Below are 26169 nucleotides of genomic sequence, written 5' to 3'. Positions count from 1 at the left end.
AAAATTAGGTATTTTGAGAGAATTTTGAGAGTATTTTGCAGAATTTTGAGAGTTGGTCTATATTCCAAATACATGTCCTTTGTGACATTTGGGAGCATGCAACATTTTCTCTCTGTGTACTTTATCATTTCAGTCTCTTAGGATATTTTGCCAAACAAAAGTTTCAAATTTTATAAAGTTTGTAAATTTGACATTGATGTATTTCTTTTATGAATTATATATTTGGTGTCATGACTAAGAACTCTTCACTAAGTCATAGGTCCCAAAGATTTCCTCCTCTAAAATTTTTATATTTTACATTGAAATTTACAATCTATTTTGAGTGAATTTTGGTGTAAAATATGAGGATTGAACTATTTTCTTTCTTTTATTTCTATGTTTTCTTTTTTGCTTATTTTTCTTTTTTGCTTATGGGTAGCCATTCGCTCCAGCATCACTGTTTGAAAAGACTATTTATTCTCCATCCACTTGCTTTGCACCTTGTCAAAAGTAAGAGGTATTGATCTGTTTCTCAATTCTCTACCCTGTTCCATCAATCTATGTGTCCATCTCTCCACAACACCAATCAGTTTTGATTACTACAGCTATATAAAAGTATTACATTTAACTAGAGTGATTCCTCAACTTTATTTTTTTTGTGGGACCCTCGCCGGTGGCAGGGGAATGAACCGGCACTGCAGAGTCTGCGGCAGCCTGGCAGCCTCGCAGCCTCGCAGCCCAGCTAAACCGCTGCGCCACCAGGGGAGGTCCCCTCCTCAACTTTATTTTTAACAAATTTTCTTTAATGAAGCAAATGTCATCTCTAGATTATTTCAGTCACTCTGTCCAAGAGCTAATTTGGGCCAATTTCTTTCCATTTCAGCTGTTGTGATCATCAGCATGCCCCTTGTGACAAGAAAACACAGCTTGGTAGATATAGCAATTTTTGAAAATTATTCTAGGCATCTGCAAAGTGAGGATTTTAAGGAACACAACACCAGAGTGTCCTTAGTGTCTTTCAAGAAAAAAAAAAAGTTTATTGGGAAACCATAAAACGGAACACTGTGAGAGGAGGTTAGACAGTCTCAGAAAGCAGGAGAGATGCCCTGAGCAGCAGTAAAGCAGTAGGGTTTTTATGTTTTTTTTTTTAATTTCTTAATTACACATACCTTGCTCCCATTACTCCCCCAGACACTCAGACTAAATGGAACTACTCCCTCCCTTCCACTTTTCAAGTGATTAAACTACAGGTAAAAAACTCTTCACAGCCTTCCTGGACCTGGCAGAACTTTGCTCATCCTTTAAATGAGGCAATAGCTCCAGCAGAACTCAGGGTGGCAGAAATGCAATTGTGTTCCTCTGGGGGTATGTGTGAGGGCCCTTTTCTATTCTGAACAGGTGGTAGGGGTTAGTCTAGCGATGCTGAGCCCTTAATCTGTGTGACATGACCTATCTCCAGTTAGATAGTGTTAAAATGAAGCTGAATTATAAGACTTCCAGAAGGTGCCAGAGAATTGCTTGATGATGTGGAAAAACGCCCACATGTTAGAACTGGTGCTTAGAATCTTTAATAACTACCCACAGAAAATCCACAGAAGCAAGGAAATACCCTTGATTCACATGTGGTCAAAATTCAGGGATATAAATGAAAACTATTACTGTCTTATGATATAATCCTTCATTTTTCTCTACTTCCCGTCCTTGTAGCTGCATAAAGCAGATGATTTCATGTTTAGTTGAGGAAAATAATGCAACATAAAGAGATAGTGGCAGAAGGTGAGTTCATTTGCATAAGAGGGCATAGGGTTCAATACAAAGGGAACTGGGCAAGAATGATTATGAGATATTTCAATCAATAGCACTGGAGACTTCCAGGTCAAGGGCAGAGTTGAGGGTGGGCATTTTCTGCGAGGTCACTGAACCAGAAGCAGACCACATCCTGAGAAGGGACTCTCTCTGTGGAATAAAAGCCAGCAGGAGGACTTTTCATGCTGTGAAGATGATACTGGGGCAGAGGCTATTCCTTGAGGGTCACTACTTGGGCATCAGCTCAGTAGTCCTGCAAAAGAAAGGAGAGTTTTGTTTCCACACCTACTCTACCAGCAGCTTCCTTTCCTCTCTCATGGCCTCAGGTTATAACACTGCAGTAAGAAAGAGGAAATTCTTTTGTCACCTTGAACCAAAGTTATTTTGCAGTGCAGGCTTAATTAATTAAATAGCAAGAAGAAACTTGAGTGGAAACTGGCCAGGTCAACAGTTAGATCCAAAGTATTTCCCATTATTTCTGTCTTGTCACTTTCTACCATCAATTCTATGGAAATTGAATATGTCTCTAAAAGAGCATTAAAAAGCATTACCTGTTGGCTGAAGTCCAGAGTATCCCGGGAAAGAGAAGGGATGATATATATACTTAAAAGAATTAGAAACAAGTCTGTCCCCACATACAATGCTCCCAGGCCCTGACCAACAACCTGAGATTTTTCTAACATTACAACCCCCATCACATAACGACAGGCCAGAGAAGAAAGTATAAACTGAAAGCAAGGGACCCATGATGTGTCTATATAAATTCACTATATTTTCATCAGCCTTAGAAATACTTCCCACAAATTTGTATTTGTCCCACGATCTCACCCTGAGGTCTCTGTGAATGCTAATCCTTTCCCTGCTTCTATAGGTCATAACCTCTTATGTTTAAACATGTTAATCATGACCTGTTGATTTCTGAATTTTCAGGAAATTTGAGGTCAGTTGAGGAAAAACAGGCCTGCTAGTGTACAGAAAATTAAACTGAGTAAGTCATCCTTTTCTCCCACAACTCGAAGAGGACTCTCAGCTATGACTAGGCTCCTTACCTTTGGGATTCCTGAAGTGGATGAACAGCCCCACCCCAAGGAAGAGAAGACCCAGAACAAAGGCCCCAGCTCCACTCAGCATCTTGCTCCGTGCAGATTCAGACTGTGCCCCTGAGGAAAGAAGCTAGTTTTAGTGATTTTTGCCCCATATCCAACTTTTCTAATACACATTTGAGATTGAGAGCTCTGAGAAAAGGTGATAACTGCCTTCAAAGGACTGGAATAAATGAACTTTTCTGGAAAAGAGATTTAAAAATCACACTGCATAGCACAAGGTTCAAGCATTGAACTCATTTAACTATCACAGCCTTGATGTAGGCAGCACTTCAACATCTGATGAATGAGGAACCTGAGATTCAATGAAGTTGAATAGCTTGTTAAGGGGGACAGAGTCAATAAAAGACTATACAACTTCCCTTATATTAGGAATGTCCCTACATTATGAAAGAGGCTTCTCTTCTCAGATCACAAAGAACCACCCAGAAGCAATCATTCTAGAAGTACAGGTCCAGCCAAGGCAAGATTAGTGTCCAGGGCAAACAGGTGACCAGGATCTGTGACATCACGGGAATATAAACTTTTCTGCTTGTCAGGCTTAACTAACTGCCTCCACTGGGAGGACAGGTATTTGCAGAAATTATCACAGGGTTACACCCAAAAACCTGTGCTGAAGGAGAAAAGAAGTCAGAAAAAATGAAAATATGGTGTGGGCACAGGAGAAACCTGAGACTCAAGGAAGGATAAGCCAAATCCCCGCCAAGGTGGATAACGAATTTTTCAGATCAAAAAGACTCTCACTCCACTCCACTGTGATAGGGCTGGTTAGGCTTGGGTGCTCCACGTGGCAGGTGTAGACCTCTCCACTCTGAGGAACAGTTTCAAGAATCACCAGGGTCTGGAAGGTCCAGTCTCCATTCTGGATCGGGCCTGTGGAGACGATCCCAGCCGTCTCCTCCTGGCCATTCCGGAGCCACCTGACTTCAATGTGGCCTGGATAGAACCCATTCACAGAGCAGACCAGGAGGCTGTGGTGCTGCAGGGATGGGTTCTTTGAAGGATACACAGTCACTGTGGGCTCAACTAGGAGAGAAATGTGGAGGAAATAAGTGAGAATGATGAAATAAGAAGGCTTCGTTGGTGCCTTTCTGCCCCCAAGCACTAGTCTAAGGTCCTGTCTCAGGGTCTCAGGTGGCCCTCCCTCAAAGCTGACCATATGGCCCAATAGAAATTAATTCCAAGAGGCTTAACTTTAACCTTAGAGCAGGGCCCACGGGATTTGACAGATGCTGAGGAAATGCTGTAAGTTTTTTTCGTAGCATGAAACAGTAAGTCATTGTTGAATTTGAGTGTTTATAAACCATTGTAAAGCATTGGGTGCATTAATCAATAGCATGATTCTTGTATCCAGGCTGCGTGGGTTCAAATCCACATTGTCTCTTACTGATGGATCCTGGGAGAGATTTTAAATTCTTCTGTGCCTCAGTTTTCTTCTTTATGAAGGGAAATGTAAAAAGGAACTCAGGATTAGTATATATAAGTTCTTAAGATTATATGAGAATTATGTGGACCTAAAATATATAAAACTTAGGCCAGAACTTAGTCTTCTATGTAAGTGAACTATTTATTGCCCTTGTTAACTGGGAAAGAAAATATGATTTAAAGCAGTGGGATGAGCTGAGGAAAAGCAGCAGGATACACAGGTATGCAAAGTGTGAAATCTTGGGAATGCTATACTCCAACTTTACAATGCCACAGAAATGGTTTTACCCTGGGAAGCTTTAGTAGACAAAAGTGAGTCTTATACTCTATGAGTTGAATGACAAGAACAACATGAATCCATCATCCTGAAAGGATGATGGTAGTCACTATTGGCAAGAGTATAGTGAAAAAGGAACACTCAGCCACTATTGGTGAGGATGTAAACTGGTGTGCAGAGTCCTCAAATAATTAGAAATGGAATTATCACAAGACACAATAATACCACCTCTAGGTATTTACCCAAAGAATATGAAAATAATGTAAAAGATAAATGCACTCTTATGATCATTGCAGCATTATCCACCATAGCCCAGACAGAGAATCAACCTAAATGCCCTTTGACAGACAACTGGTTAAAGAAATTGCGGGAAATACATTTAATGGATTACTCATATATTTAAAAGATGAAATAGTGACTTTGGGACAAAATGGATAGTTCATTAAGTGATTATGCTAAGTGAAATAAGTCAGAAAGTGAAAAGCAATTACTGATGGATTCTCTCATCTGTAGAATGTAAATAACCAAAGAAAACAAACCGGCAAAACACAACAAAAGTAACTGTCAGACTCTGTGAAAACTATGGGTGGGAGGAAGGAGGATGCAGAGGGGTAAGCTGATGGTGTACTGGCCCTAGAGCTTTGATGGAAAGCAAGTGAACACATGTTGAATATGAAACTATATACTCCCAAACTTACATAGTTTTGTAAATAAATGACAAATAAAAAAATTGATGCAAAAACTAAAATATTATGATACATTCTACAGTTCAATACCTCTCCTTTGCAAAACAAGCATCTCTATTATTGGAGTTGTGAAAATTTTACAACTGTTTCTCTTTTCAAGCTGACATTTGAGTCAGGGTAGGATATGGGACCCCTTAATATGTGTGATTAGTGCCCAAGGCAATCCCTGACATTACCATGGTCAAAAACTATGATTTTAGAAAAGGAATGAAAACCCTGAGGGAAAAACAATTTTACTATATGACAATGGTAGATTTAAGATTGGTGGTAAATTATGATAGCAATTTTGCATTATATTCCATTTAATAAAAAATGTTTACATTTCTATAATAATAAATAGAATAAAAAAAGACACAGGTTAGACAAAGTGCTGAATCACCTATAAGTAAAATGTTAATCATTGCATTTTCTATAAAATCACTGAGAAAAACACAAGGACCCCAGAAATAATAGATGATTCTTAGAGCAGTAACAATGAAACAAAAATATGTGAAAAATGTTCAGGAGACTTCGAAATCAAAGAAATATAACAGACATATTTTTCAATGGTATTGGTCAATGTTGAGAATATCTAAGGTGGGAATAATATGCAATAAATTGTCACAAATATAAACAAATAATATGTAACTATTTAAATACTATTAACATTGTACAAATAGTCACATCAGTATTCTAAGTAACAATTATAACTGAAAACCCTGATTTCATAATCACTTCAACTATGTGAATACACTAAGAAAATATAAGCAATTTTAGACCCAAAAGAAGCCTCTAAGATTAAAGGTGCATCAGAGATTGCCCCCCCCCCAAAAAAATTAGTGTGAGACTTTTTTTTTTCCTCAATGAAATGCTTATGCACACAAACACATGCCCACTATTTCAGTGGCTTCAGGATTAAAGAGGGGGTGGGACAACAACCTGTGAAGAGCCTCATCAAGAGTTCTGAATTATTTTACATTCCTCACCTCCCTAAACCCTCACTCCAACTACGGACACTTTCACGTTCCTTTTCTCTGTATCTAACCCCCCACCCAATCAAGGTTTCTCCATCTCCAGCGCTTGCACTGACACCTCCATTATGTCCCACTTGACCTCTCCCTGTGCCCACCCGAGGCCCTCTCTTCTGCACCGTCCACACCCCACCACACTCGCCTCCTCAGATCCCAGCCCCCCCACATCCTCTGCTCCTGCACACCTAACAGTGCACCCCTCACTACACACTGACACCCCACAACCCAACACGGACAGTGTCTCCCTCGTTCTCTCTCATTCCCTCTCTCTCACAGTCCTCGCAGTCTCTGACACACACACACACACACACACACACACCCCAGCAGCCCACCGGCCTTGCTCACCTCGCCGCTGCACTGCGAAGCTCTCAATGCTCCTGTAGTTGGGTCTGCACAGCGTGTCCACCGCGGCCCGCGTCTGCTCCAGGAACTCCTTCTGTGAGTTCCAGGACTCGGCGTCCGGCTGCCCCAGCTCGGTGACAGCGATGAAATTCCCCACGTCACTGTCGAAGCGCACGTTCTCCTCCTGATTAGAGATCCATCTGGCCACAAGCCGCACCCGCTGCGTCCCGTTGGAGAAATGACACTCGGATTTAAGGTACTCCAAGTAATGCGCTGTGGAGCAGAAATAACCAGGTTACGGGGTCGCCTCCTGGAAGGAGACTGAGGAGGCGCCACCAATGAAAGGGTTGGGTTTCCTTCGGTACTGGACCCCTGGCTGGCTCCACCCACACCCCCACTACCTGTACCCCAGGGGTTCACCCTTCATCTGCTTGGCCTGGGAGGCCTCCCCCTGCGGAGGAAATCCAGTGTGAGCCTCGGGATCTCACCCAGTGTCCGCGCCAGGAGCTGGGCAAGACCCCACCTCCTCCCCACACCTCCTGCAGGCGCCCCCACCGACTCTGCTCCCACCCCGGGGCTCCGGGGCCCCATGAAAGAAGCCCCCTCACCTCGCAAACACCCGGTTAGGGCTGACCTCGGCCGGGCTTGTGCTGCCCGCTGCCAGTCCAGAGGAGAGAAAAACATGCACGTCTCCTCCCCTGGCGGAGCTCAAAGTTCAGTGCAAGTGATGACAAAACCCAGCACACAGATGGGGGTGAGAAATGTCCAAAGGAAAGTCTGAATTTCAAAATAGAGTAAACGTGTGATCACTCATCTTAACGTGTCAGAGAACTGGTCCCTAAGGGAGACATTCAAGATGTGACCTGGTAGTCAGTGGACGTGCGCCAGAGGGAGGGTAAGTGTGTGTACATTGGGGAAGAGGGGAAGGAAGGCCTGTGTAGGGTAAATGGTTTTCAGGCTTTTCTGCCCTCCCATCGTTAGGATGGCCCTGCCTGATGGGGCACCTGCAGTAGTAACATTGTTGCTAAGCGACTTGTTTACATTTATGGGCCATGGGAGGAGCAATGAGATCGTCACCACGAGAAGGAGCAGCAGGAGAAGAAGCCTGAGAGAAGGAGAGAAAGGTCAGAGAAGCCCAGAGTGAAGACTAGTTGGGGGCCTGGAGGCCCCTGGCACCCCTGCCTGCCCCGTACCTGGTTGCTGAACTATGTGTAACAGCTCAATGAAAGCCTGAGAAATCCACCAAGGGCTCCAGGACTCTCCTTTACCCATCTGCGGGAGCATAGAAAACCTGCTCAGTGCCCGTCCTGCCCCTACAGCATGTTTCAGGTAAAGGTCATACCCCGAGGAAACACTTGATAGACCTGACGACCTTCAGTAAACCAGAACAAAACAGTCCGCTGAAGCAGAGTGAGGGAAAAAGAAGGAAAAATTAGGCAGAGAAATCCCAAGGTCCAGGTATTTAAAAGTTTTAGGTGATGGTAGAGTGTTGACTTTATAGATGTGTAATGGGAAACCAGTGACAAATTTAAGGAGATTAAATCCATAATCACAATACAGACTATAATTCCTTTACTGCATTTCTAAATCCAGAAAGTTCAGAAATCAGATTTTTAAAAATCAGATTTTTAAAAATCAAATTTTTAAAATATATTCAGCAAATCTGATCTAATAAGGTAAACAATCACAAGTCTCAGAGCTCTTGTAAGTTTTATGTGCCTCTGTGTTTTCAATGTATGCAAATATAACATTTATACATGTATTTACATATACATGTCATATAAATTCATATTTTATCTATATTTTAGTAAACTGTGAAAGTATAAAAAGAAAGAATCACTCTGTTTAAAAGTGAGATGAATAGGGCCTCCCCGGTGGCGCAGCGGTTGAGCGCTGGGTTGCGAAGCTGCCCATGGCCTCTGTGACACCGGTTCGATCCCCGGCTGCTCCCCGGCCACCGGAGGAGGGTCCCATATGGCGCGCAGACCTCTCCTGCCGCCCGCTGCTCCCCTCAGCAGTGTACTTCGGTCCTTCTGCCTGCTCTGCTCCCCGCTCTGGCTCTGGTGAATTCTCTCACCCTCCCGTGCTTCTGACTGTACCCAGTGCTTGTATGAACAAAAACAAACAAATAAATAAATAAATAAAAATGCCTCTAAAAAAAAATGAAAAAAAGTGAGATGAATAAATGGATGTATCTGATATCAATAGTGTAGAAAGTAGAATTAAGGCAGAAATTTGAAGTATTTTATTGAAAAATGCTTGTGGCAGTCATCACCACTGATAATTTATAAAGGAGAGTTGTTGGAAGTTAACAACTGCCACAACAAGATGTGGCAACCAAGAGCTCATGAAAATTTTAAAAACATTACATAAGGCAAAAAATAAAAATGAGTATTTTGAACTTGAGTTGATTATATTCAATAAGAAAGTGGTAAATCTGTACAACTGTACAGTTTTTTTTTGTCATGAAACAAGGTAAAATAAACCATGAATATCGAATTAGAGAGTTTATATACAAAGTGTGAGTCTAGAATTGTTACAAGCAATAGTGTAAACCACTGTTTCAACCTCAACACTGTTGACATTTTGGACCAGATAAATCTTTGTGGTTGGCAGTGAGGTGGGGAGGGAGAAGGGCTGTTCTTGATATTGGAAGATGTCTGTCCACCAATATCCCTGGCCTCTACCCACTGTATGTCAGAAGAAACCTCCATTGTAACAACCAAAAATGACTCCAGGTACTGCCAAATGTTCTAGGAGTCAGGGACTGTGGAAAGGAGTGGTGAATTGTCACTGAGTGAACTCTGCTGATCTGAAAAATCTGTAGCAACAACAACAAAAAATCACTAATAATTGTGCAGCAGCTGAACATTAAAATTTTAAAACATTAAAATTTTTGTCAAGGTATGTTTTGAAAATCTTGGTCTTACATGAGTTTTGTATTTTTTAGGAATATGTTAGGTTCCAGCAGAGTGCTATTTTCCCAGAGAACTAAATTGGTTTGCCTTGCCAACCAATTACCAAATCATATCATTTATCTTTCATATCATCTCCTTTCTTTAAAAAAAAAAAAAAAGATTTATCTATGCATACAAGAAGTGGAGTGTAAGCCAGAGGTGTGAGGGTGAGAGGATTCACCAGAGAGAGTGGGGAGCAGAACAGGCAGATGTACTGAAATACACTGCTGAGGAGAGCAGTGGGCAAGACAGAAGAGGTCTGCTGCACCATGTGGGTTTCTCCCTGGCCAGCCAGAGATCAAACTTGTGCTGCAATTGCTGGTGATGGCTTGATATTGCTGTCTTTAACCCCTGCACCACCAGGGAGACTCTCATCTCCTTTCTTAATTTCTTTGCTACTGGTCCACTACACACAGAGACATTTTATTTTATTCCTATTCACTGTCCCAAGCAGTTGATTTTCAAACTTTGTCTCCTATTCCCAGTAATACCACTAGTCATCAAATTATCAGTCTTGGCCAGATGAAGACCTCTCATTCCTGTAGTCAAATCCCCTTAGAAAGGAAGAAACTAAGAAAATGGTATTTTCATAAACACATTTTACAAAAATGAGTGGGTTCCCAGACTTCTCAGTAGAGACCTCCAATTAGAAATGATGGCATAGAGAAGTGCACTCTGGATCAGACCAGTTCTATTTCATAGTCACAAGTTCTCTAAGTATATTCTTGACACATGGGATAGTTAAAAAATTAAAATGTGTGAAGTTATTCTTCAATGTGGCTTGTATAATTAGCACTTTTTATGAAGTTAATTAATTAACACCAGTTAGTTCTTGTCCATGTGCCCAACTTAATGTTCCCAGATTTAGCAAATAAAAATATAGGATGCCCAGTTAATCTGGATTTTGTTCATTTAATTCAGGCTTAATTGGACATCCTGTGTTTTATTCGGCAACCCTTGCAGAACTTGCTACCACAATCTCGGGGTAAAGTAATATTTAAGATATTCTCTAATACATTTTTTTGTTTTATTTCATTTTATATATTTTTACATCATTTTTCATTTTTGCACAATGTATGCATTTTCATCTTGGTTACAGTCCCCATACAATTTCCACCCCTCTTATTTTGACCCTAATCTCTCCCTGCCCCCCACTGTAGTGTGTCTCTGGTTTATAGTTGCTTGTTGATTTTGATTTTTACTTTATTATAATTAGTCTTTTTCCTGGTCCCTTATTTAGGTTTTCTAAATGCCCGCTATGAGCGAGACCATGCAGTATTTTTCTTTTTCTTTCTGGCTTATTTTGCTGAGCATAATCCCTTCCAGTTCCATCCATGTTGCTGCAAATTGCATGAGTTTATCTTTTTTGATTGTTGAGTAATATTCCATTGTGTATATATACCACATCTTCTTGATCCAGTCATCTATTTTTGGGCTTTTTTTTTTTTGCATTAATCAATACATGCCCATAATAATCAACACAAGGTGAAGCCACATGAAAACTTTTCAAATAATAAATACAAAATGAGCATTTCCCTTATTTATTGAAACTGTTGGTCCTTACATCCCTCCCAACCATAATACACACACTGTTATTTGAACATCAGAAACATTAGCAATAATTCAGACTCAGTTAAAACACTAAGTACTAATGGTGGTTAGAAGTTCAAGCTCTAGAGTCAGAAAATCTGAATTTAAACACTAGTTCCTTCCATTTGGGTGAGTTGCTAATGCCTATGAATCTTATTTTTCTCTAAAATGAATTTACTGATGGCATATTTCTCACAGAAATACTATTGTGTGAAAATTTAATCTTCCTAGTGCTGATCATGTAATAAGTACTCAATACATATATTACCATTTTTAGTGTTTATAGCTCCTGTGAATGTAAGCTCACAAGAGCTTTCATTCCTTAACTACTAAAAGTAAATAATATCTGGGCCTCCCCTGGTGGAGCAGGCGCTTGAGTGCCACACTGTGAAGCTGTCCGCAGCTTCTGCAGTGCTGGTTTGATCTCGGCCAGCCAGGGTGGGTCCCACATGGCATGGCAGACTGTTCCTGTCACTCCCACTACTCCCCTCAGCAGTGTATTTCATCAGTCTGCATGTTCTGTTCCCCGCTCTGTCTCTGGTGAATCCTCTCACCCTCCCGCATGTCTGGCCCATACCCTGGTTCTTATATAAATAAATAAAGATTTGGGGGGAAAAAAGTAAATAATATCTTCTTCATGATGTGGAAATTGTCTTTTGTTAATTTTATCACTAATTATCATTTCAAACACATTAGGGCAGAAACATTACTGCACAATAATGGAGCATACATGAACCTACCACAAAAGGAACATGCTGACATAGGAGGGACTGTCCGTATACTCAGATTTGGACCACAAAACCTAGATGTAAGCAATAAATATATGACACTAGGTAAATTACTTAAACTCTTCAAATTTTACATTCCATAGATATACATGTTTTTATATGATAAGATAGCTATGAGAATTGCATACTGAAATATGGAGGCCTGGTATATAGTAACTACAGATTACTATGACTCTTCATGCTGATAGAGAGCTCATCTGTTTTGGTCATCACTCCATCCTGATCACCTAGGGCAATAACTGGTGTGTTCTAGATCACTGAAAAACATTGACTATATATAATAAATTGGTAGCTTTTTTAAATAAGCTGTAACCTCTACACACAAGGGCTCTCTAGTGCTTCCTTGCTGATGATTAAACATCCCTTCTTCTCAATTCTTCCCAACTTTTCTTCAGGCTCATTTATTCTTATACTTTAAATCCAGCTGATGCCCCCATCCCAGGGAACAGTCTTACCCTGGTGTCAGCTACTCCAAAGAGTCGTCTGTAATCTATCCTTCACTTCTGCAGCTCCTGTTCTCTTCAAATCGTCCAATCCAGGGCCTCCCTGGTGGTACAAGGGATTAAAACACAATCTCTGAAGCTGTCCTCAGCCATTGTAGCACGAGTTTGATCCCCGGCCAGGGACCTACCCACATGGCACAGCAGACCAATCCTGACTCGCCCACTGCTCCCCTCAGCAGTGTATTTCACAATCTGCCTGTTCTGTTCCCCACTTTGTCTCTGGTAAATCCTCTCACTTCCCCCCCCCCCACACACACACACATACCTCTGGCCTGTACCACAGTTCTTGTATGCATAAATAAATCAATCTTTAAAAAAATCATCCAATCCAGTTTCTATGTTATATGTCAAGTCTAACAAACTCAATACTGTACAGTTCTCCCTTATCTGTCCAGTTCTCACTTCACTCACCATTTAGTGATAATCATCTCACATGGATATTCTCTCCTCCCTGAAAAAAATCTATTTTCCTTCACTTCCATGCATCATACTCCCTGTTTTTCCTCAACATCGCAGGCATCCCTTCCCAGTCCTCTTTGGTGATTGGCCCTAAATCGTCTGGCTTTGACCCTTGCACTCTTCTTGTCTTATACACACTCTTTCTCTACATGCCCTCTACTTCCCTGGAATTTAACATAATACACATGTCAATGACACCAATGTATATACCACTAGCTTTGGCTTCCCTCTGAACTCTAGTCTCATATTCAACTGAGATTGTGACTATTTTCATCAACATTGAAAAAACATTTCAAACTTAACAAACAAAAATTTACTCTTAACCACCCACTTCAATTTATTTCCATCCACATATTCCCTATCTCAACAAATAGCACTATCAAGTTTATTCAAGTTATTTAGACAAAAAACTTAGAAATAACCCTAATTTTCTATTCCCTTGCCTATTTAATTCATTGACAAGTCATACAATATCAAAAATATATTCAATTTATTTTTGCTATTGTCTTTGTCATACCACCTAAAATGAAGCCACAATATGTCTTCCCTGCATGCTCCTCAGTGGTCCCCCCTCACCACTTGTGAATCCTAATAATCCAATTTCCACATTGTGTTTAGAATTTTTTTTTAATAAATATAAATGGACTCTCCTCTAAACCCTTCAAGAGCTTCACAGTGAGTGAGGAAGTTAAGAAATGAGTATAGGCAGTCAGTCAAGGTCAGGTGTCCCAAGTTCATTTATTTATTAAACTACCCGAGGAACAATTGGTTGGAATAAAAAGTCAATGTTCAGAACACCAAGACAGTATCAAAACAATGTTACTGGTCTGCTTCTAGAAAACAGACCAGTAACATAGGAGACTCATTGGGCCTCATCCATCAACAAGAGACACAACACAGAGACACTAAAGGTCTGAAATTCCTCCACTCCTTGTCCACTATACCTATGTATATACCTGCTTCTTGCCTCCTTAGTGGCAGCTCCTTAGGGATCACACTCTGCTCAGATTGCCTTCCTGTCCTTCTCTTTACCTGCCAATAAATCTCTTGCTTTTCTGCCAAACTCTGGTCTCTCCTGCAGGGGGCCTTGCTGCCCCAGCCAGATAAGACACTGGCAAGCAGCTAAGAAAAAGGGACTTACACCGTGGGGCCGAAGCTAAAGGACCTCATGCCGTGGGGCTGAAGATTCCTTGTGCCTCACAATGTGGGGCTGAAGATTTAACATCCCTTTGTTTTTTGTTCTTGGTCATAAAAAGACAAAAATTTCTCAGAAAGTACATTAGGCAATAAATTATATGTATCAGCATACCGTAAGTAAATGGCACAGAAAATTGTCTGTTTAGAAATTAGTTATTAAACAATTTGGCCCACTTGACAATGGGAGACAATTTATTGTACATGCCTGACAAGCAATCCAGCACAACAATTATAGTAAGTCCTTCTTTTGCTTTTTTAGAAGTTTCTTAGGAAAGCTTTTAAATGAAGTTAATTGTGTTAAGGAGTTTGTAGGTAGAAAAAGTTCTGATAGCTGAGAAACAATTGGTCTCCGGCTAAAGGCCGTATGAATAGAGGAGTCTTTTGATGCTTGGGCTTTAGCTGATAGGAGTTGAAATGCTATCAACTGTTTTAGGAAACTGTTTAACTGAAATAATAAGTTTTAGTGTAAGGCTTAGTTTTCGATCTATTAACCTTGAAGGTTGCCTTCTTGCGGAAGGCACATAGCAACAAAAAGTCTAAGGGATGCACTGATTGTTTCTGCTTTGTTTCTATGCACATGGTAATGTAATCTCAGGGCTTGCTAAAAATATATAAATAAAGAACCTGCTGAGCCCCTCCGTAGGAGATACTTGTGCCAAAAAGAAGAGTGCATGTCTGCCTCATTCCATTCCCTTCAGCCCTTAACGTGTCACCTAGGTCGTCTCATCCTTTCAGGAACCCCTGACACGACATTTTGCCGAGGCAGGTCTTTGGCAGGTCTCCAATTGAATTCCTTTCTGTGGCGATAACTGAGAGTCCACTGGCATCCTGCTCTGTCTCTGGACCAATTCTGTCTCTGATCCATCTGGTGCCCTGACTGTGGCTCAATTTCACTTATCTGTCTCTGTCTCTTTCTTCCCTACATCTTCTCCCTCTGTTCTCTGGTGGACTGAGAGCAATCCCTGAGGCAACTGAGGTGGGTGGCAATGGACCACTTCCTAGAACTGGCACAAGGCTTCTTGGAGACCTTAAGGACCACCTTAAGCTCAACAGGGAGGAAAACAGTCTTCTTTTTCCTTGGAAGCCCCTTTTCATTTTTCCCTCTTTCCTTTCCTCATCCTGCCCTATGACTGAGTGTTCTAGTTTCTTTCTCTGCAAAACCAGTCTGATTAGTTTTCAGGGAGCTCAAGAACCCCATCTGGTGATTTGTATGGAACTCAAATCTCTGAAAACTCAGAAAGGGGGGGGGGGCGCGGTTTTTTCTCAGAAGGGTGAGTGAAAATCCCACCTTCTATCCTCTGTTTTCATTTCTACAGTCTGTGAGTCTTCAATAAGACTCCCCCAAAATACCAGTGTAACAGGGTGGTCCTCTGAAAGGGGGAGGCTCCAGGTTCCCTGCCCCATTCAAGGAAAGGTGAAGCTGAGCAGGGAGGAAAAGAAGCTGAAGAGAACCCTGGAAAAGGAAGGAGAAGGGAGGAGAGCAAGAGACCTGGAGGAGGCACATGGAGCACAGAGAAATGGAGCAGAAGAAGCTGCACTTGCTTCTTGACCTTGGACTGGTTGAAATAGATGTGGGTGAGAGACTCATGGGGAGGTTAAAAATGGCAGCTTTGATTTTGAGTTTGATTTTGCTCTTTTCCTTCCAGACTTTCTGGCCCCTTCTGCCCCTCTCATGAGATTATTAAACCCATTTGGACTGGCCCCTTGGCTCCCTCCTTGGCTTCCCTAGTCCTCTGTTCACTAACCATAAACATTTTTCAAAAATCTAAAAAACAACTCTCCTTCCACTGACTCTGACAAATTCACCCTGCCCACAGGCATGTCCAGATACAAGAAAAAAAAAACTAGGCACAGGACAAGAGTCAGTGACATAGTTAAGGACGATTAATCCTTCCAGACCCTTTCCTTCAAAGTGTGGTACAAATGACCTACCCTCCACAAGCCTGAGATCCAAAAAGGAATCCTCATTGCTGCAGATCAAAAGAGGATGCTTTTTCTGTCATTCTCTTCCCAATAAAAAATAAACCCTCCACTACCTCAAAAACTCCATCCTCAAAAACTGGAACTCTTTCAATCTTCAATTCCTCAAAAAAAAAAAAAAAAAAGCCAGTGCCTGATCTTTTTTACCACTGCTTGGCCAGCCTACAAACTAAAAAATAAAAAGTCCTGGTCCAGAAAAAAAGTATCAATTACAATGCTGTTCTCCAACTAAACCTCTTTTGCCACAACCAAGGCAAAAGGTAAAATAATGGAAACTAAAATAAGAGAGCCACTACAATTGACTAATGTGGAGTGGTGAGGGGGGGAAAGCGGGTGGGGGTGAGGAGGGGCCTCCCTTGTTCTCAACAAATAACTGTAACCAGGAGCTGAAAACAAAGGCTGTTACAGTGGCGCCCCTGGAGGGGAATGCTGGTAAGGGTGGATAGTACCAGGTAAAATACAGACAAAGGATCAGTGGGGCTGGAGATTCTCACAGGAAATATAAGGGACTACAGAAGCAGACCCCTGGGATTTTCAGCTTTTTGGAGATTTCAGCTTTTTCAGATCTTCAGCCATTCCAGGGTCAGCCCTTCCATCCCCCCAGGATGATCTTCCAGAAGTTTGTGGGCCTCTGAAGGACGCGGAGAGGCTTCCAATAGCCAACTTCAGAAGAAAAACATTGAGAGGCTTTGCAGGTAGCCAAGCAGCTCCAACTGTGCCCGGTTTTGCTGCTGTTACAGCCTGGCAGAGAAGGCGAAGACCTGGAGCCTGGTGCCTCATTGAGCTGTGTGAGTGTGGCTTTGTGTTGGGTAGTTTGCCCGCTGCAGCTGCTGTTTTGAGTGTTGCTTGTCTGATGCTGTGCTGGGGCATATCTGCAGCTCTGGTAGCATCTCCTGCTGTGTCTCCTGCTGTCTTTGGATCCTGGCCTATAATCTGGCTGTTAGGATGTGCTCTAGGCCATCACTGACTGGAAGATGCTGCTTAGACACCTTTTGTTTAGGACTTCAAAACGCTGGGCACTGCTTTGGGGTGCAGGAACTGGCCGCCAGTGGCTGCAGTGACTCTGTTTTCCCTTGTTTGTTAAACAAATCCTGTTGTTGTGGTACTCTGAACCTAACTGGTCTTGCAGTTGTGCGCAGGGGAAGAACTCAGACAGTGAACATTAAATTGGACACTGTCCTTCACCAGTTTGGGTGCTCCTTATTGTCCAGTGTCATTACTGCCTAAATCTTTACTCCAATGTTAAAATAATTGATTTGTCTCCACTGCCTTTCATCTGTGGTGAGAACTGGAGTCTCCTTTTGTCCACCTTAAGATACTGTTCATGGGTAAAAGAATTCTATTTCCCTGTATTGTCTTAGTCTTAAAAAGATCACTTCCAGACTCAGTTAACAACAAACAACAAAAAACTCCTAAATTACTTCAAACTATGCAGTAAAAACACAGCTTTCTGTGAGCTAAATTTGAAACCTCAGATTTTTTATGAGTCTAAAAACAGGCACACTACAATATAAGATCTTAATCTATCTCTTCTGTCTTCCTCGTGGTCCATAAATAAGGTGTTCTTTTGTCTTGAAAATGCCTTTGGTCTCAAGGAGAACAAGTAAAAAACAAGGACTTTTGGAACCCATGTAAATCTTCTGCCTCAGTTTAAAGCCAAAAATTATCATTCTTAAAAATGAAAAGTTAAAAAAGTTTCTTTTCAGTAGGAATTAAAAACTGCTTGAAAATTAAATTAACAAAAGTTCTTAGTGTCTTGAGCAGGGGAGTGCGACCCCGCATCACCATTTTAGAACAGGGACCTTTCTTCAGTAAAGACTGCTTGAAACCTGCAGAAGGCTCGTGGAGAAGCCAGAGGTAAGCTGGGAAGTTCGCCCACACAAGGACCCTTCTGGCCAGCAGTCCGAGCCCAGAGGGGAGCGGGCACCCACCACTGGGGCAGACCGGGCGGGCAGGGGAGTGCGACCCGCATCACCATTTTAGAACAGGGACCTTTCTTCAGTAAATACTGCTTGAAACCAGCAGTAGGCTCCCGGAGGAGCCAGAGGTGAGCTAGGAAGTTCACCAATGCCAGGCCCCTTCTGGCCAGCAGTCTGAGCCCAGAGGGGAACGGGCACCCACCGCCTGGGCAGACCGGGCGTGCAGGAGAGTGCATCTCCGCATAGCCACTTTAGAACAGGGACCTTTCTTCAATAAAGACTGCTTGAAACTGGCAGAAGGCTCCCTGTGGAACCAGGGGGAAAAGGTTCCCTGTGCAGTCAGAGGTGAACTCAAGGCCCCCACAAGCCTGGTCCCACCTGGCAAAAAGTTGGAAACCCGAGAGGGATCCAGTGATTTGGAACGCAGAGTGCAATCCAGCTGCCCCACCTCCAGGGAAGTTTGTGGGATTTCAAAACACACCTTTGTAATTAAACACAGAAGGAAGAAATATTCTCGGACATCGACAATTAACATACTCAAAGTACCACTGCCTCATTAGACTTCTGACATAACAGTATTTGACTTATTTAGACTGCCAGTTCCCTAACCGAACAAAGAGCACACCAAAAAGATGCCGGCCCGTACCAGCAACACACTGTCCAAGGCATAAGACAAATTAGAAAACAGGCAGTAGGGAGTAGAAAAACTACAAGGAACTCAGCAAATCCTCAGGAAAGAGGCAAACCACAAAAAGAAAAACACCCACCAGATTGCAATGACAGTAAATTGGAAGAACTTCTGAGCCGTCAGAAAGAGAATTTAAAATTGCCATGATTAGAAAACTGACAGAAGTCATAAAGGAAAACAATGATAAGGGAAAAATAATCAATGATCAGAAGAATGAAATTGAGTCCCTAAAGAGGGAAGTAAAAGAAATGCAGGAGATCAAAGAATTAATGGAGGAGCTAAAGAACTCTGGGAAAAGCAATGAAAGCAGAATAGATGAAATGGAAGAACGAATAAGTACTCTTGAAGACACAGAAATAAAAAGAACAAAAACAGAAAAGGAAAGAGAAGTATGAAGGAAAAAGACTGAAGAAAGACTTTGGGAACTACCTGACTCCATGAAGAAAGGAAATATAAGAGTTATAGGAATCCCAGAAGGAGAGGAGAGAGATGTAGGAACAGAGAAAAATATTCAAGGAAATAATTGAAGAGAACTTCCCAAACGTGAAGAAGGAGCTGAAAATTGATATACAAGAAGCAAGAAGAACACCAAACTTCCATGACGAAAGGAAAAATACAGCAAGACACATAATAGTAAAGCTCCCAAGAATCCAAGACAAGGAAAATATAATGAAGCTGACAAGAGGGAAGAAACAGATAACATTCAAAGGAAAACCAATCAGGCTGACATCAGACTTCTCCGAAGAAACACTAAGGGCAAGGAGAGAGTGAAGGGACATAGTCAACAGACTCGAAGAAAACAAATGCCAACCAAGAACACTCTATCCCGCAAAGCCCTCCTTCCTCTATGAAGAAAGAATAAGGACCTTCCCAGAAAAACAGAAACTCTGGAATTTCATTACGACTAAACCCCAACTCCAAAAAATACTACAAGGAGTCCTAAAGCCAGAACCACAGAGGGACGAATAACAACGAAAGAAGGCAAAAAAAAAAAGTTATTAAAAGAATAAATAAATAAAATCAAAGACAAACACAATGCAAATACAGATGCTAACATATCAATATTAACTCTAAATATAAATGGGCTAAACTCTTCAATAAAAAGACACAAAGTCACAGGCTGGATTAAGAAACAAAACCCAGCCTTTTTCAGTCTCCAGGAAACACATTTAGCTACAAAAGATAAAAATAGACTCAAAGTTAAAGGATGGAAAACAATCCTACTAGCAAATGGACCAAAAAAGAAAGCAGGAACAGCTGCACTTATATCAGATAAAACAGATTTCAAACTCAAAAGGGTAAAAAGAGACCCCAGTGGTCACTACATTATGATCAAGGGGACAATACTTCAAGAAGAAATAACACTCATTAACATATATTCACCAAACAAAGGAGCACCAAAATATATCAAACTATTGTCATCTTTGAAAACAGACATCAGAGAAAACACATACGTAATGGGAGACTTCAACGCACCACTATCAACAATGAATAGATCAACAAGACAAAAAATAAGTAAAGACACTAAAGCTCTAAATAAGGATCTAGAGCAATTAGGCTTACAGACATCTATAGAACACTAAACCCAAAAAAATCTGAGTACACATTTTTCTCAAGTGCACACGGATCTTTCTCCAGGATCGGTCACATACTGGGACACAAGACAAACATCAACAGATACACCAAGATTGATTTCATACCAACCATCTTTTCTGACCATGAATGCATCAAACTAGAAATAAACCATAAAAAGAAGGCAAGGAACTCTCCTGCCTCATGGAGATTGAAAACCACACAATGGGAAGACCACTGGACTAACAAGGAGATCAAAGAAGAAATGAAAATATTCTTTAAAATGAATGACAAGGAGGACATCAATTTCCTAAATGTATGGGATGCAGCAAAAGCAGTAATAAGAAGAAAGTATATAGCAATAGAAGCTCACATCAAAAAACAAGAAAGAACTCAAAGAAACAACCTAATTGCGAAGCTCAAAGATCTAGAAAAAGAACAACAACAAAAAAAAAAACACCCAAAAACCAGTAGAAGAAAAGAAATAATAAAAACCAAAGCAGAAATAAATGAAATTGAAACTAAAAAAACAATCCAAAAGATCAATGAAACCAAGAGCTGGTTCTTCGAAATAATAAATAAAATAGACTAAACCCCTAGCCAGGCTCACAAAGGGAAAAAAGGAGAAAGCACAAATAAACAGGATCATAAATGAAAGAGGAAAAATCACAATGGACACAGCAGAAATCAAAAGAATAATCAGTAACTACTATGAACAGTTATATGGAAACAAGTTCAACAATCTAGAGGAGATGCACGAATTCCTAGAACTCTACAATCACCCAAAGCTAGATAAAGAAGAAATAGAACACCTAAACAGACCAATTACAACTAGCGAAATTGAAATGGTAATCAAAAACCTCCCCAAAAACAAAAGCCCAGGACCTGATGGATTTACAAATGAATTCTACCAAACATTCAGAGACGAATTAGTGACTATCCTTCACAAACTCTTCCAAAAAATTGAGAAGGAAGGGACAATACCAAACACGTTCTATGAAGGCAACATTACACTAATACCAAAACCGAACAAGGACAACACAAAAAAGGAAAACTACAGGCCAATCTCCCTAATGAACACTGATGCAAAAATCCTCAATAAAATTTTAGCTATCAGAATCCAACAATGTATCCATAAGATAATCCACCACGACCAAGTAGGATTCATTCCAGGGACACAAGGATGGTTCAACATCTGAAAATCAATCAACGTTATCCAACACATCAACAAAAAGAAATATAAAAACCATATGATAATATCAATAGATGCCGAGAAAGCTTTCAACAAAGTGCAACACCCATTCATGATAAAAGCTCTTGAAATTCTCGGGATACAAGGAACATACCTCAACATCATAAAGGCCATATATGACAAGCCAACAGCCAGTATCATTCTCAATGGCAAAAAGCTGAAAGCTTTTCCATTAAGATCTGGAACAAGACAAGGATGTCCACACTCACCACTGCTTTTCAATATAATACTGGAAGTCCTAGCCAGAGCAATATGACAAGAGAAAGACATACAAGGAATCCAAGTAGGAAAAGAAGAAGTCAAACTACCACTATTTGCAGATGATATGATAATATACATAGAGAACCCCAAAAATTCCACAGAAAAACTAATTCAACTCATCATCAATTCACTAAAGTGGCAGGATACAAAATCAATGTGCAAAAGTCTGTAGCCTTCCTATACACAAACAATAAATCTGAAGAAGAAGAAATAAAAAAAATACATTCCTTTTATTATCGAAACAAAAAAAATCAAATACTTGTGAATAAATCTTACAAAAGAGGTAAAGGATCTATACAAAGAAAACTATAAAACACTGTTTAAAGAAACAGAAGAAGACACAAAAAATGGAAAGACATCCCCTGCTCATGGATTGGAAGAACAAATTTTATTAAAATGGCCATCCTACCAAAAGCAATATACACATTCAATGCTATTCCAATAATATTTTCAATGTCATTATTCAAAGAAATAGAACAATTATTGATGAAATTCATATGGAATCACCAAAACCCCCGAATAGCCAAAGCTCTCCTGAAACGAAAAAAAGAAGGGAATGGAGGCATCGTGCTCCCAGATTTCAAACTATACTACAAAGCCATAATCATCAAAACTGCATGGTATTGGAACAAGAACAGACACACAGACCAATGGAATCAAATAGAAAATCCAGAAATAAACCCACAGATTTATGGTCAACTAATCTTTGACAAAGGAGCACAGAATATGCATTGGAGCAAAGAAAGTCTGTTCAATAAATGGTGCTGGGAAAACTGGGTCACTCCAGGCAAAAGAATGAAGCTTGACTACTACTAACACCATACCCAAAACCAACTCAAAATGGATTAAAGAACTTAACATAAGACCTGAAACCATAAAATACATAGAAGGAAATATAGGCAAAAACTACGTGATATGCACATCAAAGACATCTTTACAGACACATCACCCAAAGCAGTGATAGTGAAGGCAAAGATCAACAGCTGGGACTACATCAAATTAAAGAGCTTCTGCACAGCAAAAGAGACAATAACAAAAACAAAGAGAAACCCTACCGACTGGGAAAACATTTTTGCACACAACACTAATGATAATTGACTGATCACAAAAATCTACAAAGAGCTGATGAGACTCAACAAAAACAAAGAAAATAATCCAGTCAAAAAATGGGCAGAGAGCTAAAAAGAAACTTCTCTGAAGAGGAAATGCAAATGGCCAACAGGCATATGAAAAAAATGTTCAACATCACTTGTAGTCAGGGAAATGCAAATCAAAACTACCATGAGATACCATCTTACACCAGTGAGAATGGCACATATTAAAAAATCTAGCAACAACAAATATTGGCGAGGGTGTGGAGAAAAAGGAACTCTCCTCCACTGTTGGTGGGAGTGAAAACTGGTCCAACCACTATGGAGAGCTGTGTGGAGATTTTTTGACCTACTAAACATAGAGCTTCCATATGATCCAGCAATTCCACTCCTAGGTATTTACCCAAAGGACACAGAAACATCAATTCCAAAGAACACCTGCACCCCTATGTTTATAGCAGCACTGTTTACAATAGCTAAGCTTTGGAAACAGCCCAAATGCCCAAAAATAGATGACTGGATCAAGAAGATGTGGTACATATATACCATGGAATATTACTCAGCATTCAAAAAAGATAAACACATGCAATTTGCAGCAACATGGATGGCGCTGGAAGGGATCATGCTCAGCGAAATAAGCCAAAAAGAAAAAGAAAAATACCGGATGGTCTCACTCATAGCAGGAATCTAGAAAACTTAAATAAGGGACCAGGAAAATGAATAACTATAAGAAAGTGAAAATCAAAATCAACAAAGAACTATGAACCAGAGACACTCAATGGCGGGTGGGGTGTGGGGAAAGGAAGGCTTGGGGTCAAAATAAGGGGGTTGTAATTGTATGGGGAATATAAAAAATAAAATTACTAAAAAAGAATGCATACATTGTGCAAAAATGAAGAATGATGTAAAAAATGTATAAAAGTAAAAAAAATTTAAAAAATAAAAAAGTTTTTAGTGTCTTCACAATTGTTGGTAAAATAACTTTTTCTTAAAATTAGTACATATGGCTAAAATTTTAAATGAAAATCAAGAAATCTCTGTAACTATATTTGTCTTTGTGTCTTTTGCCTCTGGGAGGTTAATGTGTTCAAATGAGTTATGTGGCCTAAAATTACAATGTTGGACATTTGTACTTTTATTCTAGGTATTTACTTAAAAAGAAAGCTTTGGTACTCAATGGAAAATGAGTAATTAACTTGATCTATGTCAGCAAAGATAAATTAGCTTTTTAATATTAATTCCTAAACTTCTCTTGAGAGTTCTTTTCCAGAAAGGCTAATCCAGTTATCATTATTTAAATGGTCACCCAAATCCCTTATAAAACTTAGTTTTACTGAGTATAATAAAAACATTTGTTAAATCTCTAAAATCATGTTATCTAAAATTACTGAGTTTTCACTCTATAGGGAGTACACCTTAGGGGATGGGGGAAGCAAATATTGTTTAAAAATGAACAATGATGTAAAAAATAAATAATAATAATAAAATTACAGAACTTTCAGGGTTACTTTTTGTTCCTTATTTTAAGAAAATGAAAATTTTAATATCACATCACCTCAAAATAATTAGAACATGTGTTTATAGATAGGACATTCAGTCTAAAGGAATGACAGTACATGAGTACTACAATACTTATATTATGTTTATTTAAATAAAATTCAAATTTCATACCATGACCTTCAGGTGAATTCCTCTCCAGCCTCCTCTAAGCCCAGTCTATTTGCTACTCTTCAGCCACTTTAGCCTCTTTTCTGTGTCTTAAACACAACAAACATCTTCCCAGCTTTGGCCTTTCTCCTATTTTCTCTCTCTGGAATACTTGCTCCTTAGCTCTTCATATGACTGCCTGGCTTCTTCTCATCTTTCTTGTCTCAACAAAATGTTACTTTCTCAGGGAAAGTTCCCAAACCACTTTCACTGATATGAGGCAAATTCAGTTATGTCTAGAAACCTCATTTTTTTTCCAGAGCACCTATTTTCTCAAATATTTTCCTTCATTAAATATTTATTAAGCTATAGCTTAATAAGTACTATCTTATCCACATAGAATTCTCTGAGCCTAGAACAGGGCCCAGTTTATTGGAATTGCTCAAGGTTCCGGGGTTTGAACACTGTGGGGATCCTGTAAAGCAGGGAGCTCAGATCTGATGGCATGTTAAATCCCTTCTGCTTCATCTGAATAACTGAGACAACTTTTCTCTTTCTTTTCCTACTAGCTGTAAGAAACTTTCACAGGTAAGAAGGTGATTTTAAGAAAAATGGAAAAATTCATTTCATTCCATGAATCTGTTGTAGTACTAAGGGTCTATACCAACTTTGGGGATTTTCAATATCGATGATGACATAACTGGGAAAAGAACAAGGAAGAATGGGAAGCAGAGGTAACCAAATACGACTAATTGATGAAAATAGAGAGCATGATGAATGAAACTATGAAATTTAGGGTCAACATCAGTAGATCAATGAGTTCCTTGATTAACCTATTGGCTTTCAGTTCCATGGAATGTAAACAGCTTTAACACTCTGCACCAATGCTCAGGGTGTACAATTTGAACCAAACGATATTGGTAATATTTTACTATTTTTTGCTTAAAAACAATTTCATAGGGCCTCGCCTAGTGGCATAATGGTTGAGCGCTGGGCTGTGAGGCTGCCCGCAGCCTTTGCAGTGCCGGTTCAATCCCTGGCCGCCGGCGAGGGTCCCACAAAAAAAAAAAATTCATATAATTTATTCATTGCTGGTTGAATTCTTTCCTGTGGGTGCAGGCCAGAGAATGGAGAGATGTAAGAGAAATTAATATTATAGAAAGATTCAAAAAAGGTTCATAATGAACACCAACATGTGTGAGGTCTTCAGAAGATGTTTTAAGTTAGAATGAACACCCCCTAGATGCTCCTGACCTACAGGATCATCACAATTACTAAGGCTATCTGCTTCAAATCTAAGGTGCTTTCTACAGGGAAAAAAGATGAAACAGGAATCCCAGCTTCTTTCAGAGAACCTCTAATACTGGGATCTGGTTTACAAACAATGGGGTCCAGGGAGAATTAGAAAGGAGATAATGTGAGAAACCCCTTGATACATCCTGACATATTAGAGAAATGCACCAGGATCACAGATCCTATTGAGGCTAAAACACAGGATCTTCTAGAAGAGATTATTTCTTTCTTTCTTTCTTCCTTTCTTTCTTTTCTTCCTTTCTTTCTTTTCTTCCTTTCTTTCT

At 40.1% G+C, this 26169-nt stretch overlaps 1 protein-coding gene across 1 annotated transcript in view; it reads right to left on the bottom strand.

The window, feature by feature from the left end:
* Positions 1-1855: 1855 nt before the first annotated feature.
* The window catches only part of LOC311187999 (DLA class II histocompatibility antigen, DR-1 beta chain-like), a gene marked incomplete at both ends in the record, with an annotated part of 25361 nt that continues 1047 nt past the window's right edge, over positions 1856-26169 (bottom strand). Inside the window, 4 exons of the mRNA XM_084259321.1 lie at positions 1856-1935; positions 2835-2945; positions 3633-3914; positions 6692-6961. Of these exons, the coding sequence (XP_084115447.1) occupies positions 1856-1935; positions 2835-2945; positions 3633-3914; positions 6692-6961 (743 nt within the window). The remainder of the gene's footprint in view (positions 1936-2834; positions 2946-3632; positions 3915-6691; positions 6962-26169) is intronic.

This window comes from Talpa europaea (genome assembly GCF_964194135.1).
Source record: "Talpa europaea genome assembly, chromosome: 2".
Classification (NCBI taxonomy): domain Eukaryota; kingdom Metazoa; phylum Chordata; class Mammalia; order Eulipotyphla; family Talpidae; genus Talpa; species Talpa europaea.
Note: the sequence above shows the minus strand (reverse complement) of the source record. Positions and strands in the feature narration are given on the sequence as shown.